General features: G+C 40.5%; 1 protein-coding gene across 15 annotated transcripts in view; it reads right to left on the reverse strand.

Moving 5' to 3' along the window:
• c2cd5 (C2 calcium dependent domain containing 5) overlaps positions 1 to 15,039 on the reverse strand; it is a 110,909-nt gene that overhangs the window by 90,526 nt on the left and 5,344 nt on the right. For all 15 annotated transcript variants that reach the window (XM_061969417.2, XM_061969408.2, XM_061969418.2 and 12 more), the window contains exons 4-5: positions 5,300 to 5,471; positions 5,115 to 5,210 (exon numbers count right to left, since the gene is read on the reverse strand). In XM_061969417.2, the coding sequence (XP_061825401.1) occupies positions 5,115 to 5,210; positions 5,300 to 5,471 (268 nt within the window). The remainder of the gene's footprint in view (positions 1 to 5,114; positions 5,211 to 5,299; positions 5,472 to 15,039) is intronic.

Below are 15,039 nucleotides of genomic sequence, written 5' to 3' on the forward strand. Positions count from 1 at the left end.
TTCTCAAACTTTGTTTGTCATCCCCCACTTTGGACAAGGGGGAGTTTTCAAGCCCCACCTGCCCCCATCGCCCCAACAGAGCGCTAATGCCAAGCTTTAACATTTTCAAATTTATTGAACATCAAGTTGTATACATTCAAACTCAATAACATAAAATAACATCAAGTTCAATAATAAATAAAATAACTGTGCAGTTGTGGTATAACTTGCATCAAGTTCAATAATAAATAAAATAACTTCTATCAAGTTCAATAATAAATAAAACAAAAGTGTTATAACTTGCATCAAGTTCAATAATAAATCAAAAAAAGTGTTATAACTTGCATCAAGTTCAATAATAAATCAAAAAAAGTGTTATGACTTGCATCAAGTTCAATAATAAATCAAAAAGTGTTATAACTTGCATCACGTTCAATAATAAATCAAAAAAAGTGTTATAACTTGCATCAAGTTCAATAATAAATCAAATAACTTGCATCAAGTTCAATAATAAATCAAAAAAAGTGTTATAACTTGCATCAAGTTCAATAATAAATCAAAAAAAGTGTTATAACGTGCATCAAGTTCAATAATAAATCAAATAACTTGCATCAAGTTCAATAATAAATCAAAAAAAGTGTTATAACTTGCATCAAGTTCAATAATAAATCAAAAAAAGTGTTATAACTTGCATCACGTTCAATAATAAATCAAAAAAAGTGTTATAACTTGCATCAAGTTCAATAATAAATCAAATAACTTGCATCAAGTTCAATAATAAATCAAAAAAAGTGTTATAACTTGCATCAAGTTCAATAATAAATCAAACAAAAGTGTTATAACTTGCATCAAGTTCAATAATAAATCAAACAAAAGTGTTATAACTTGCATCAAGTTCAATAATAAATCAAAAAAGTGTTATAACTTGCATCAAGTTCAATAATAAATCAAAAAAAGTGTTATAACTTGCATCAAGTTCAATAATAAATTAAAAAAAGTGTTATAACTTGCATCAAGTTCAATAATAAATCAAATAACTTGCATCAAGTTCAATAATAAATAAAATAAGAGTGCCACTTTGCAATCTTTGCAAAAAAAAAAAGGAGGAGCTATGCATTTGGCAAGACAGGGCAAGTGACAGCACTTTTCCCCGGGAGAGCCACCTTGCTTCACTGTGAAACAGCACTGCTGTATGATCAGCTCCCATTTCCTCACACAGTGCAGAGAACAGTCGCACTTTCAGTGGTCGTGTTTTGATCAAATTTACCGCGCTCACAACATCTGTTAAAACCTCATTGAGTTCGGGGCTGAGCTGCCTTGACGCGAGTGTTTCCCGGTGAATGACACAGTGTGTGCCCGTCACATTTTTGTTTCTCTGCAGGCGCTGGCTCTGGCTCGACGACCTTTGAGGTGCGAGTCACAAATGTATATATTTGTGTAATTGTGGTCCACACATTAGCCTGCTACCCATCCGCGTGAAAGTTTGTTCCGCTTAGCCCCGCCCCCATTAGTTACTGTTGCTATGTCTGTCAAACTTTCGCTCCTACCGAGAAATTTAAAGCCTACAGTAAAAATAAGTACCGGTAATTTCCATTTATTTATATAGCGGATTTCACAGACAGAATCACAAAGTGATTTACAGTGTGTATAGAAAATGAAAGCATAGTAAAAAAAAAAAAATCTAAGAATATAATAATAAAAAAAAATGTTTTAAGTGAAATTTCCTCCCGTTCCTCGCGCCCCACCTGTCATGTCTCTATTCCCCACCTGTGGGGCGCGCCCCACACTTTGAGAAACGCTGCCCTACACATTCTGAATTATACCATAATTTTGGGGGAAAGCATGCTTCTACAGTTATCCCAAAAATGTCTGGGGATGTGCAGATTAACCATATGATAAACTGCTGTAAATTCACTACAGTTAACATTGCCGTTTCAAACATTACGGATTACTGCACTTTAGAAAACCCAGGGTGATACTGCTCATTAACTGGACAAGCAGACAGCACACGAATCGCTCACTTGCTTAAATGTGAACACGAATACAAGACACTAGGGCTGCAACAACTAATCGATTAAATCGATTAAAAAATTGTTGCCGATTAATTTAGTCATCGATTCGTTCGGCAGGGTCCTTGAGGGTGCATGGGAGTTTGCCCAACCAGTCTACATGTGTTTTGTGGACTTGGAGAAGGCATTCGACCGTGTCCCTCGGGAAGTCCTGTGGGGAGTGCTCAGAGAGTATGGGGTAGCAGACTGTCTGATTGTGGCAGTCCGCTCCCTGTATGATCAGTGCCAGAGCTTGGTCCGCATTGCCGGCAGTAAGTCGGACACGTTTCCAGTGAGGGTTGGACTCCGCCAAGGCTGCCCTTTGTCACCAATTCTGTTCATAACTTTTATGGACAGAATTTCTAGGCGCAGTCAAGGCATTGAGGGGATCTGGTTTGGTGGCTGCAGGATTAGGTCTCTGCTTTTTGCAGATGATGTGGTCCTGATGGCTTCATCTGGCCAGTATCTTCAGCTCTCACTGGATCGGTTCGCAGCCGAGTGTGAAGCGACTGGGATGAGAATCAGCACCTCCAAGTCCGAGTTCATGGTTCTCGCCCGGAAAAGGGTGGAGTGCCATCTCCGGGTTGGGGAGGAGATCTTGCCCCAAGTGGAGGAGTTCAAGTACCTCGGAGTCTTGTTCACGAGTGAGGGAAGAGTGGATCGTGAGATCGACAGGCGGATCGGTGCGGCGTCTTCAGTAATGCGGACGCTGTATCGATCCGTTGTGGTGAAGAAGGAGCTGAGCCGGAAGGCAAAGCTCTCAATTTACCGGTCGATCTACGTTCCCATCCTCACCTATGGTCATGAGCTTTGGGTTATGACCGAAAGGACAAGATCACAGGTACAAGCGGCCCAAATGAGTTTCCTCCGCCGGGTGGCGGGGCTCTCCCTTAGTGATAGGGTGAGAAGCTATGCCATCCGGGAGGAGCTCAAAGTAAAGCCGCTGCTCCTCCACATTGAGAGGAGCCAGATGAGGTGGTTCGGGCATCTGGTCAGGATGCCACCCGAACGCCTCTCTAGGGAGGTGTTCAGGGCACGTCCGATCGGTAGGAGGCCGCGGGGAAGACCCAGGACACGTTGGGAAGACTATGTCTCCCGGCTGGCCTGGGAACGCCTCGGGGTCCCACAGGAAGAGCTGGACGAAGTGGCTGGGGAGAGGGAAGTCTGGGCTTCCCTGCTTAGGCTGCTGCCCCCGCGACCCGACCTCGGATAAGCGGAAGAAGATGGATGGATGGATGGATAGATTCGTTGGATCTATGCTCTGCGCATGCGCAGTCTACTTTTTAATATTTTTTTTATATAAACCTTTATTTATAAACTGCAACATTTACAAACAGCTGAGAAACAATCAAAATAAGTATGGTGTCAGTATGCTGGTTTTTTCCATAAAATACTGGAAAGGATAGAAATGTAGTTTGTCTCTTTTATCCGATTATTAATCGATTAATCGAAGTAATAATCGACAGATTAATCGATTATCAAATTAGTTGTTAGTTGCAGCCCTACAAGACACATTAATTCATGTCTTTCGCCATACAAACATCATACCATCGGACAGTGTTTTTCAACCTTTTTTGAGCCAAGGCACATTTTTTCCCCATTGAAAAAATGCGGAAGCACACCACCAGCAGAAAACATACAAAAATTTAACTCAGCAGACAATAAAAGGTTGTTCTGGCGATTGTTAGATATGAATTCAAACCATAACTAAGCATGCATCACTATAGCTTTTGTCTCTAAGTAGGTGTACTGTCACCACCTGTCAAATCACACCGTGACTTATTTAGAGTTTTTTGGTGTTTTCCTGTGTGTAGTGTTTTAGTTCTTGTCTTGCGCTCGGATTTTGGTGGCTTTTCCTGTTTTGTTGGTATTTTCCTGTAGCAGTTTAATTTCTTACCTGAGCGCTATTCCCCGCACCTGCTTTGTTTTAGCAATCAAGACTATTTCAGTTGTTTTTATCCTTCTTTGTGTGGACATTGTTTATTGTCATGTCATATTTGGATGCACTTTGTGGACGCCTTCTCTGCTCCACACGCTGTAAGTCTTTGCTGTCGTCCAGCATTCTGTTTTTGTTTACTTTGAAGCCAGTTCAGTTTTAGTTTCGTTCTGCATAGCCATCCCTAAGCTTCAATGCCTTTTCTTAGGGACACTCGCCTCCTGTTTATTTTTGGTTTAAGCATTAGATACCTTTTGACCTCCCGCTGTCGTCTGCATATTGTGATCACGACAAAGCAATTAGCTAGCTGCTGCCACCTACTGATATGGAAGAGTATTACACGGTTACTCTGCCGAGCTCCAGACAGCACAGACACTCAACAACGGCACATTATTTGCGTATCATAATTACTGGTTTGCAAAAAAATATTTTTAACCCATTTAGGTGAAATGACAATCTCCCACGGCACACTAGCTTGTATCTCACGGTGCCGTGAGATACAAGTGGTTGAAAAACACTGCCCTAGGACATTGCTGTCTGAGCAACTAGATGTTCAATTGTGCACATTGAATCTGCAGGCTGTGATGTCTTAGAACAGAGGCTCTACACACAGATGTGACTACAACAGGTAATAGAAACCTTTTTGCCTTTATCATTGAGAAACACTCTAAAACCTTTACAGATTAAAACAGTAGAATATAAACATATCTAAAACACTCACATACAATATAATGGCTCTTAAGAGAACAGAGCAATATTTAATGTTTATTCTGCCAAGGAATGTATATTTTAAGGCCTCAATGCATATTTTAGGGAAAATTGTTGAAATAAACAAAGATTTTTCTCTTTGCCATAACCTTCATTATTTTTTTTCTAACAAATGCACAACAGCTGCTGCCCACTGCTCCCCTCACCTCCCAGGGGGTGAACAAGGGGATGGGTCAAATGCAGAGGACACATTTCACCACACCGAGTGTGTGTGTGTGTGTGTGACAATCATTGCTACTTTAACTTTAACATTGAAAGCGCAGTCCGCCAAACAGATCACATTGCAGTGGCCTTGCGGAAACTATGTCCATGTATTTAAAGTTCTGGACACACCATACGGCTCGGATTTTATCGATTTTAATCATTTTACTCCTCAAACTCACTGCAGAAGAACTTGACTCCACAGGACGATTGTCTGAAGCGGTTCAAGTCGTTGAAGAGCTCCACTTTGACGAGGACGTTAATCTCCCCACGAATACCTAGCGACAAATAACGGGGATGACTTAATAACAATAAGAGATAGTACACATGAGAGTGTCAGTCATCACATAAGAGTTGCTTCAAGTACCATGGATAGTATCGTAGATGGGAAACCAGCCAGAGATGACGGAGGCGGCCTCACTGCACAGCAGTGGGTCGATGTCGATGTAAACCTTGCCAATGGCGTCGTTTGCGCTGTAAGTGTCATGGTCCAACACTGTGATCTGCAGTGGCTCATCCTGCAGGTCCTCATCGTCCACCTACATATCCAAAGAAGCAGTGTGAATATTACGTCAAGTCACGGCGATCAATAAACCTTAAAATGTCATTTAATTTGCACAATTTACCTTTTAATTATGCTATATCACGGGGGGTGCCCACACCTTTTCTGCAGGCGAGCTACTTCTCAATTGACCAAGTGGAGGGGATCTACCTCATTCATATATATCATTTCTATTGATTTATTTATGAAAGAGAGGTTTTTGTTAACAAGTTAAATGTGTTCAATGATAATACAAGCATGTTTAACACATATAGAGTCCTTTCTTTTATGAAGACAAGAATATAAGTTGGTATGATTGTGATGACTTGCATTGATTGGAATGAGACAGTAGTGATGATAACGCCCACATTTTCAAATGGAGGAGAAAGAAAATCCTCCTTTATGTCCAACACCAAATGAAAGTGCTTGCGTTTAAGCATCTTAGTAGTCCAGCTTTCATAATCGTTTTTATACACTTTACAAGAAATACAATGGCGGCAAACTCCGTACCTTGCCAGCTTTCTGAGACTCTTATTTTGTTAGCGCAGGCAGGATGAAGCAGCGCTATTATTGTGAAGACAGGAACTGTGCAGTCGGTCTTTAAAAAGAGTTTTGACGGCAGGTACGGCGCAAGAGTCTGTTGAAATAAAAAGTGTTTCTCGCCTTCCTGTTGGTAATTTTTACTTAATAATGATCTGGCAGCAGCCAGCGTCATCTCACAAGACCCTCGGGTGCCGTGAATGTCAATCAAGTGACATCTTCATACCTGCCAACTTTTGAAATCAGAAAAACCTAGTAGCCAGGGTCCAGGAACGCAAAATGATTGATTGCATTCAGACAGGTTAAAATGTTGCTAAAACCATCACTTTTCTATCAGTCACAGTGACTTTTCAAAACAAAAATATTACAGCAAAAATCATATTGGTTGATTGACATGTTTATTCTGTAAGCTAACTTCAATAGTTTGAAATTATTTTGACAGTTAATGCCAGTTATCCTGTCAACCTTTCACAAGACTTCAATTTGTTAATTGAAAGTATAAACAGTATAAACACTTTTTACAGTAAACAAATGGTAAAACAGTACTAAACAATTCCATTTAAAAAAGAAAATTGGTGTCATTATTAACTTTCTGTCCAAGCTTGTATAATCTACTGCCTTGTTCAATTGTAAAAAATATTCTGTGCCTAAAATTCACATTTCTATCACAATTATCATACTGTAAACATGGTAAGCTAACTTCATTAAAATTAATAGTCCTGTCAATAGCATGGAATTACAATTCAAATGTAGTTTTTTTGTAAGCCTTTCAAAAGAATTCAAAATATGAAAAATTCATGACAATTAATTGAAGCCATCAGACACTTGAAAAGTGGCACATCACATCTCTAATGTAATCATTTGAACTTTTCAACAGAAATAGCACTGCAAAAATATTAAGGACATACTTCTGTATTTTGGTAGTTATGCTGTCAACATTTAACAAGATTTCTTCAACTTGGACTTGAAAGCATAAATAGTATAAACACTTTTAACAGTATAACAGTACTAAACAATTCCAATAGATAACATTGGTGTCATTACCTTTTTGTGGCTAAAATCCAAATTTAGCAACGGCATTAGACTTTTTGTTTTTTTGTCCCAACGTGGTCTTTTACATCGCTAATTCGTCCGTGTCCGATCGAAAAATCTTGTCTGCACAAGGTGCAATTCGCGTAGTTTTCACCCTTTTTGGAACGGATAATTATTCCCGGATAGGCTTTTGAATATTCTTCACGGAGTGACTGCGGTTTTCTTTTCGGTTTAAGACTCGTATTTTCCTCCGGCTGATTCCATGATCGTTCGCTCGTTTGGAAACAATGGCAACAGGTGCCTCGTGCTTGGCAGCGGTGCTATAAATAGCCTCGCGCATGGCATTCGGAATGGCTCGATAGGAAGTTACGGGAAGCAGTGTCGATTGTCATAGGTTGTGGAATAGGTTGATGAAAACCGTACTAATTACGGGAAAACCGGAGTAGTTGGCAGGTATGCATCTTGGTTCAGAATGATGATCGCTACTAGTGGCCTGTAAAAAGAGCATTAACGTATTTTTCGGACTATAAGTGGCAGTTTTTTTTCATAGTTTGGCCGGGGGTGCGACTTATACTCAGGAGCGACTTATGTGTGAAATGATTAACACATTAGCGTAAAATATCAAATAATATTATTGATGTCATTCACGTAAGAGACTAGACGTATAAGATTTCATGGGATTTAGCGATTAGGAGTGACAGATTGTTTGGTAAACGTACAGCATGTTCTATATGTTATAGTTATTTGAATGACTCTTACCATAATATGTTACGTTAACATACCAGTTGGTTATTTATGCCTCATATAACGTACACTTATTCAGCTTGTTGTTCACTATTCTTGATTTATTTTAAATTGCCTTTCAAATGTCTATTCTTGCTGTTGGCTTTTATCAAATACATTTCCCCCAAAAATGCGACTTATACTCCAGTGCGACTTATATGTTTTTTTCCTTCTTTATTATGCATTTTCGGCCGGTGCGACTTATACTCCGGAGTGACTTATACTCGGAAAAATACGGTACTAGGAAATGGATATCCCAGGAGAGCCCAACTTTGAAGCAATGGATGGAAATCACAATGGACATATATAAAATGGAGAAGATAACTGCCTTTATTAATTATAAATTGGAGAAATTGACTTCATACTGGGAAAACTGGGTCAATTAGGTCACGCCCCATAAGCCTGACTTTAATTTTTCGAATTAGTGATTGTACTACTTAAAAAAATAAAATAAAAAGATTATATATATATTTATATATCTGTTTATATATTTTTATTTTATTTCTGATTATTATTATTATTAATATTGTATTATTTCATTTTTTCTTTATTTAATTGATGTATTTGCAAATACTACTTTGTTTTTCTGCTGTTTCTTTCTTTTTTTGGGGGGGGGTATGGTTGGGATACAAACAAAAAATATTTTGACATTTAGGGCAGACAACAGATATATGATGTATGTGAATATGATGTAATGGATAGGAATGTCTGATGCTGGATGTCAATGAAAAAAAAAAAGAAAAAAAAAAAGATAGCTAATTTTTAGGTCAATTTTTTTTTTATGCCTGGCTGGCGATCGACTGAATCACCCGCCGCCATCGACGTATTGGGCACCCCTGCTATAACACCTCTAACTAAACGAGCCCGCCCCGTGTATACGCCCACCACTTCCCGCAGGATAGCTTTGTAAAAAGAAAACCACAAAACAGGCTTTGTTACACATCTTGAAATACATTTTTGAGCTCTGCCAGTTATCCACTCAGCTACAGATGTGAGAGTTTGATCATTTGGCCTTTCTTCAGTAAATTGGCTAGTCCAGCATGATGTTAAAATATCTGACTACAGTGTTTCCCACAGGACAGACATCTATTTGTGGTGGTGTGGTCGGGGGGCGGGGGGTGACAGCGGCAGCGGCGATGACCAAGAAGAACGCGGAGTTGGAATATAAGTACAACAACCGACAGGAAGGCGAGAAACACTTTATTTCAACAGACTCTGGCGCCGTACCTGTCGTCAAAACTCCAAAGACCGACTGCACAGTTGCGCTAACAAAATAAGAGTCTCAGAAAGCTGGCGTGCACAAGCTAGCAAGCTACGGAGTTTGCAGACAATGTATTTCTTGTAAAGTGTATACAACGGAGTACAGAAGCTGGACAAATAAGATGCCAAAAACCAACCACTTTCATGTGGTATTGGACAGAAAGGAGGACATTTTTTCTCCTCCATTCGAAAATGCGGACGTTATCAGCACCACTGTCTGATTACAATCAATGCAAGTCATCACAATCAGGTAATACACCAACTTATATTCTTGTCTTCATGAAAGAAAGCAATCTATATGTGTTAAACATGCTTGTATTATTTTTAAACACCTTTAACTTGTTAACGATATTAACTATGTGTTAAACATGCTTGTATTGTCATTAAACACCTTTAACTTGTTAACAATATTAACTATATGTATAAAACATACTTGTATTATCATTAAACACCTTTAATTTATTAACAATATGTGTTAAACATGCTTGTATTATCTTTAAACACCTTTAACTTGTTAACAATATTAACTATATGTGTTAAACATGCTTGCATTATCATTAAACACCTTTAACTTGTTAACAAAAACATATATTTCATAAATAAGTAAATATAAATTATATATATGAATGAGGTAGATCCCCACGACTTGATCAATTGAAAAGTAGCTCGCCTGCAGAAAAAGTGTGAGCACCCCTGAGTTACACCCATCTGAACAGGTCAGCCACCTGTTTAAAGCCCGATCACAGTTGAAATCTTGAAATGAAGGGCCTTTAATGGCCAAAACATTAACCTGGACAACATTTTAACAGCTGGCTGGCTCAGATTTTATTCTTTTCATTGCATTCACATGCTGCAGTGGACAGTGTACAATTTAGCTTCATTATTAATGCAGTATCTGAAGCACCGTCTCCACGTGTGTTTATTGACAACAGGGTTATAACCTGGACACGTTAGCTCGTCGGTATGGTAACACGTGACGTGACAACAGCGGCGGTGTTAATGAAGCAGCGTCAGGCTGCTCACCGTGAGTGAAACGCTCGGTGAAATCACGGATTAACGTTAAATATTTGACGAGCCGCGAGCGATGCAGCTATAACTTATCTACCTACAACCTATATTACACTCGTATTTTGATACCGTCGGTCCGTTCTTTTACTCCGCCGTCTTCTTCTTCTTCTTCTGGCCCACCAGGTGAATTAAGTGCTATTGGCGGAGTTACAATGCATAGTAGGCTACCGCCACCTACTGCACCGGAGTTGTAACTACAAGGTACATTCACAGACAGAGTCCCATTGCTTTTATGAGCGGTCGAGCGAGTCAAAAGCCGAAAAATCCATTTGTGGCGGGCGTAGTTCTTTCGTGGCGGGCCGCCACAAATAAATGAATGTGTGGGAAACACTGGACTATGTAGCTCTCATAGCTCTACTGGTGTTGCTAATGTCACGCTTCTTGGAGCCACACAGCTCATTAGAATTAAAGCCCCAGAAGAACAAAACCACATGTTTTCAGTAGGGTTGTACTAGGGCTGGGCGATATATGGAATATACTCGATATATCGTGGGTTTGTCTCTGTGTGATATAGAAAATGACTATATGGTGATATTGGAGTATACGTTCTCACACAGTTGCTTTTAGCTGCGGGCATTACACTACAGGCTTTTATCACTCTTTCTTGTCTCTCCTTCTCACAGAGACATAAAACAAGCGCACCTTCTTACATACGTCACATACTGTCGCGCGTGCAACGTCATACGCCCTCACCGAGCAGAGTTTTTGATTGATTGAAACTTTTGTAAGTAGATTTCACAGTACAGTACATATTCCGTACAATTGACCACTAAATGGTAACACCCCAATAAGTTTTTCAACGTGTTTAAGTCGGGGTCCACGTTAATCAATTCATGGTAAAGAGGGCGGCATGGACAACGTTAGCTGTGGTGCTAGTGGAGTGGTGCGAGTGGTAATATGAGAGAAAGAAGGTGCGAATCTGGTAACAAATGAAGGAAGAATTAATGCCCAAGAAAAACAGCAGGGGGTCCATCGTCTGGTGGTGGTTTGGCTTCAAGCGGGAAGATGTTGAACAGACAACCGTAATATGTCAAGTATGCGGCAAAAGTGTTGCTACAAAAAGTAGCAGCACTGCTAATTTGTAGCATCATTTGAAAAGTCACCTGCTAGAGAATGAAGAGTGCTTGAAACTCCGCATGTCAACATCTCCGTTCGGTGCCACACCAACAAAATGCCCAAGCAACCATTTCCACACCAACAAAATGCCCAAGCAACCATTTCCACATCAACACCATATGAAAAAAATAGTCAACAACAGAAGGAGATAACGTCCGCAGGAACCTACCACATAGCGAAGGACATACACTATTTGATTTCCTATTATGCAGCTCTTTTTTATTTGACACTTATTGAAATATCTTGTGTGACATCATGCACAAAAGTGCACTTTATTTGTTTTAAACTATTGTAGTGGCGTTCTGTACAAAAAGTGCACTTTAATTGAGTGTTGTTTTGATATGTCATCTTAGTGACATCATGCACAAAAGTGCACTAATAGCTTGTTTTAAAATGTCTCTGACAATCTTGCACTTTCTGTTTTGAAATGACATGAATGTTTGTGCCACTGCTTAATAACTCTTTAATAAATACACTTTTACTTGTGATTTCCCTCTCTGCATGAAAGTTTAAAAGTAGCATGTATTAATGCAGTATGAAGAAGAATGTTTTAATGTAGACACATAGAATCATCATACTGCTGTGATTATATGCATCAAGTGTTCATTCAAGGCTAAGGCAAAATATCCACATATATATGGTGTATGGTGACATGGACTAAACATATCCACATATATATGGTGTATGGTGACATGGACTAAACATATCCACATATATATGGTGTATGGTGACATGGACTAAAAATATCGAGAAAAATAATAAAAGGCCATATCGCCCAGCCCTAGGTTGTACGGTATACCGGTATTGGTATAGTGCCGCGATACTAATGAATCATATTCGGTACTATACTGCTTCTAAAAAGTACCGTCCCTCACACCCTCGCCTCTCCGCCGTTGTCACGTCATTGCTGGTTATATGAGCAGAAGAGCATGTTCGGCAGCACGCACGCACGCACGCACGCACGCACGCACGCACGCACGCACGCACGCACGCACGCACGCACGCACGCACGCACGCAACCATCCGCCATCCACCCGAACTAACATTTAATCAAAACCGCACCCGCCCGCCATCCGCCACCCGCCCGTTGTTATATATCTAATATAGACGATGCAAGGCATTAGTGAAGTTATAAAGCTTTTGCCTGTTAAAGAAAGGAGACTGATCCAATGCAGCAGAGACATTCAATGCGTGCCACACTGTCACGGCCCAGACGCACACCAGTGCGCAATCATCTGGGAGCCGTGCTGAGCGCACCTCCAAGCGCGCTCGCGCCACTCAAACTGCTGCAGGCAGCTGCGTTCTATCTTGTTTTAACATCCTGCGGCACTCTTCTGGGATCACGGCGGACGAAACTGCTCATGCTCAGGGTGTTTGTGGAGGTTCGGGGTTTTGCACAAATGTGATGCACCATGTTAGATGTCCCGGTTTTGTGACTGTCGTAGACATAAACAGCGTCGCAGCTCTTGCAAATCACGTAGCCAGCATTACTATCATCCTGATTTACAACCTCATAAAAACGAGTCCACGCTGAACTTTTCTGGCCTTTTTTTCCCCTGGTCTTTAGTATTCCCTTATTTAGTTTGTCGCGTACCACGTTTGCTGCCGGTGTTGCCATCTCTTTTTTTTTCTTCTTCTGTTGTGGCATATGCTGCAGGTGCCTGCTCGTTTTTCGTATGTGGGTAACAACATTTAACTATGTATATATATTTCCCAATTGGTTTAACTGCCACCCGCCTGAATCTATTTAAAATCTTTTTTTTATTTTTATTTCAACCGCCCGACCCGACCCGCGGATAAAATCTAATTTTTTTTTATTTCAACCGCCCGACCCGCGGATAATCCGCGGACTCCGCGGTTGTGTCCGCAAACCGCGCATCTCTACCAGCTAGCTAGCAGCTAACATCCATCCGCAGTCGGCAGTGTTTTAGCTACTTCTAAATCACTAATCCTGGCCTCCATGGCGACAAATAAAGTAAGTTTCTTACAAGTATTGAGGAATAGCTAAACATGCTTCACTACACACCGTAGCACAGCGGCGTCACAATGTAAACAAATGCCATTGGTGGATCTACACCTGACATCCACTGTAATGATACCAAATACAGGAGCGTATCTAGTTGATACTACTATGATTAAATTAATATTTTTTATCATCACAAAATCTTTTTCCCTTTTTTTAAAATGTATATTATGTTTAGAAACTCAGGAAATATGTCCCTGGACACATGAGGACTTTGAATATGACCAATGTATGATCCTGTAACTACTTGGTATCGGATCAATACCTAAATGTGTGGTATCATCCAAAACTAATGTAAGGTATCAAAGAAGAGAAGAACACGTGATTATTACATTTTAACAGAAGTGTAGATAGAACATGTTAAAAGAGAAAGTAAGCATATATTGACAGTAAATGAACAAGTAGATTAATATTAATTATTAGAAATGCTACCTCAGTAGAAGTCCCATCTTAAAACTCATTTGTATACTCTAGCCTTTAAATAGACCCCCTTTTAGACCAGTTGATCTGCCGTTTCTTTTCTTTTCTTTTCTCCTCTGCTCCCCTCTTCCTTGTGGAGGGGGGGGGGCACAGGTCCGGTGGCCATGGATGAAGTGCTGGCTGTCCAGAGTCGGGACCCGGGGTGGACCGCTCGCCTGTGCATCGGCTGGGAACATCTGCTGACCCGTCTCCGCTCGGGATGGTGTCCTGCTGGCCCCACTATGGACTGGACTCTTACTATTATGTTGGATCCACTATGGACTGGACTCTCACAATATTATGTCAGACCCACTCGACATCCATTGCATTCGGTCTCCCCTAGATGGGGTGGGGGTTACCCACATATGCGGTCCTCTCCAAGGTTTCTCATAGTCATTCACATCGACGTCCCACTGGGGTGAGTTTTTCCTTGCCCTTATGTGGGCTTTGTACCGAGGATGTCGTTGTGGCTTGTGCAGCCCTTTGAGACACTTGTGATTTAGGGCTATATAAATAAACATTGATTGATTGATTGATATTTCATTTTCTACCATTTGTCCTTAAATATTTTGACAAAATAATAGAATGGAAAATGACACAATATGTTACTGCATACGTCAGCAGACTAATTAGGAGTCTTTGTTTGTTTACTTACCGTATTTTCCGCACTATTAGCCGCACCTAAAAACCACAAATTTACTCAAAAGCTGACAGTGCGGCTTTTAATCCGGTGCGCTTTATATATGGATTAATATTAAGATTCATTTTCATAAAGTTTCGGTCTCGCAACTACGGTAAACAGCCGCCATCTTTTTTCCCCGTAGAAGAGGAAGTGCTTCTTCTTCTACGCAAGCAACCGCCAAGGTAAGCACCCGCCCCCATAGAACAGGAAGCGCTTCTTCTTCTACTGTAAGCAACCACCCGCCCGCGTAGAAGAAGAAGCGCGCGGATATTACGTTTCATTTCCTTTGTGTGTTTACATCTGTAAAGACCACAAAATGGCTCCTACTAAGCGACAGGTTTCCGGTTCATGAAAAGACGCAATCTCTCCATCCGCACACAGACTACTATTTCACAGCAACTGCCTAAAGACTTTCAAGAAAAGCTGGCTACTTTCCGTGCATATTGTAAAAACAAGATAGCTGAAAAAAAGATCCGGCCAGAGAACATTATCAACATGGACGAGGTTCCACTGACTTTTGATATTCCTGTGAACCGCACTGTGGATACAACGGGAGCACGTACGGTGAATATTCGCACCACAGGGAATGAGAAGTCATCCTTC

Source organism: Nerophis lumbriciformis, linkage group LG10 (assembly GCF_033978685.3).
Source record: "Nerophis lumbriciformis linkage group LG10, RoL_Nlum_v2.1, whole genome shotgun sequence".
Classification (NCBI taxonomy): Eukaryota; Metazoa; Chordata; class Actinopteri; order Syngnathiformes; family Syngnathidae; genus Nerophis; species Nerophis lumbriciformis.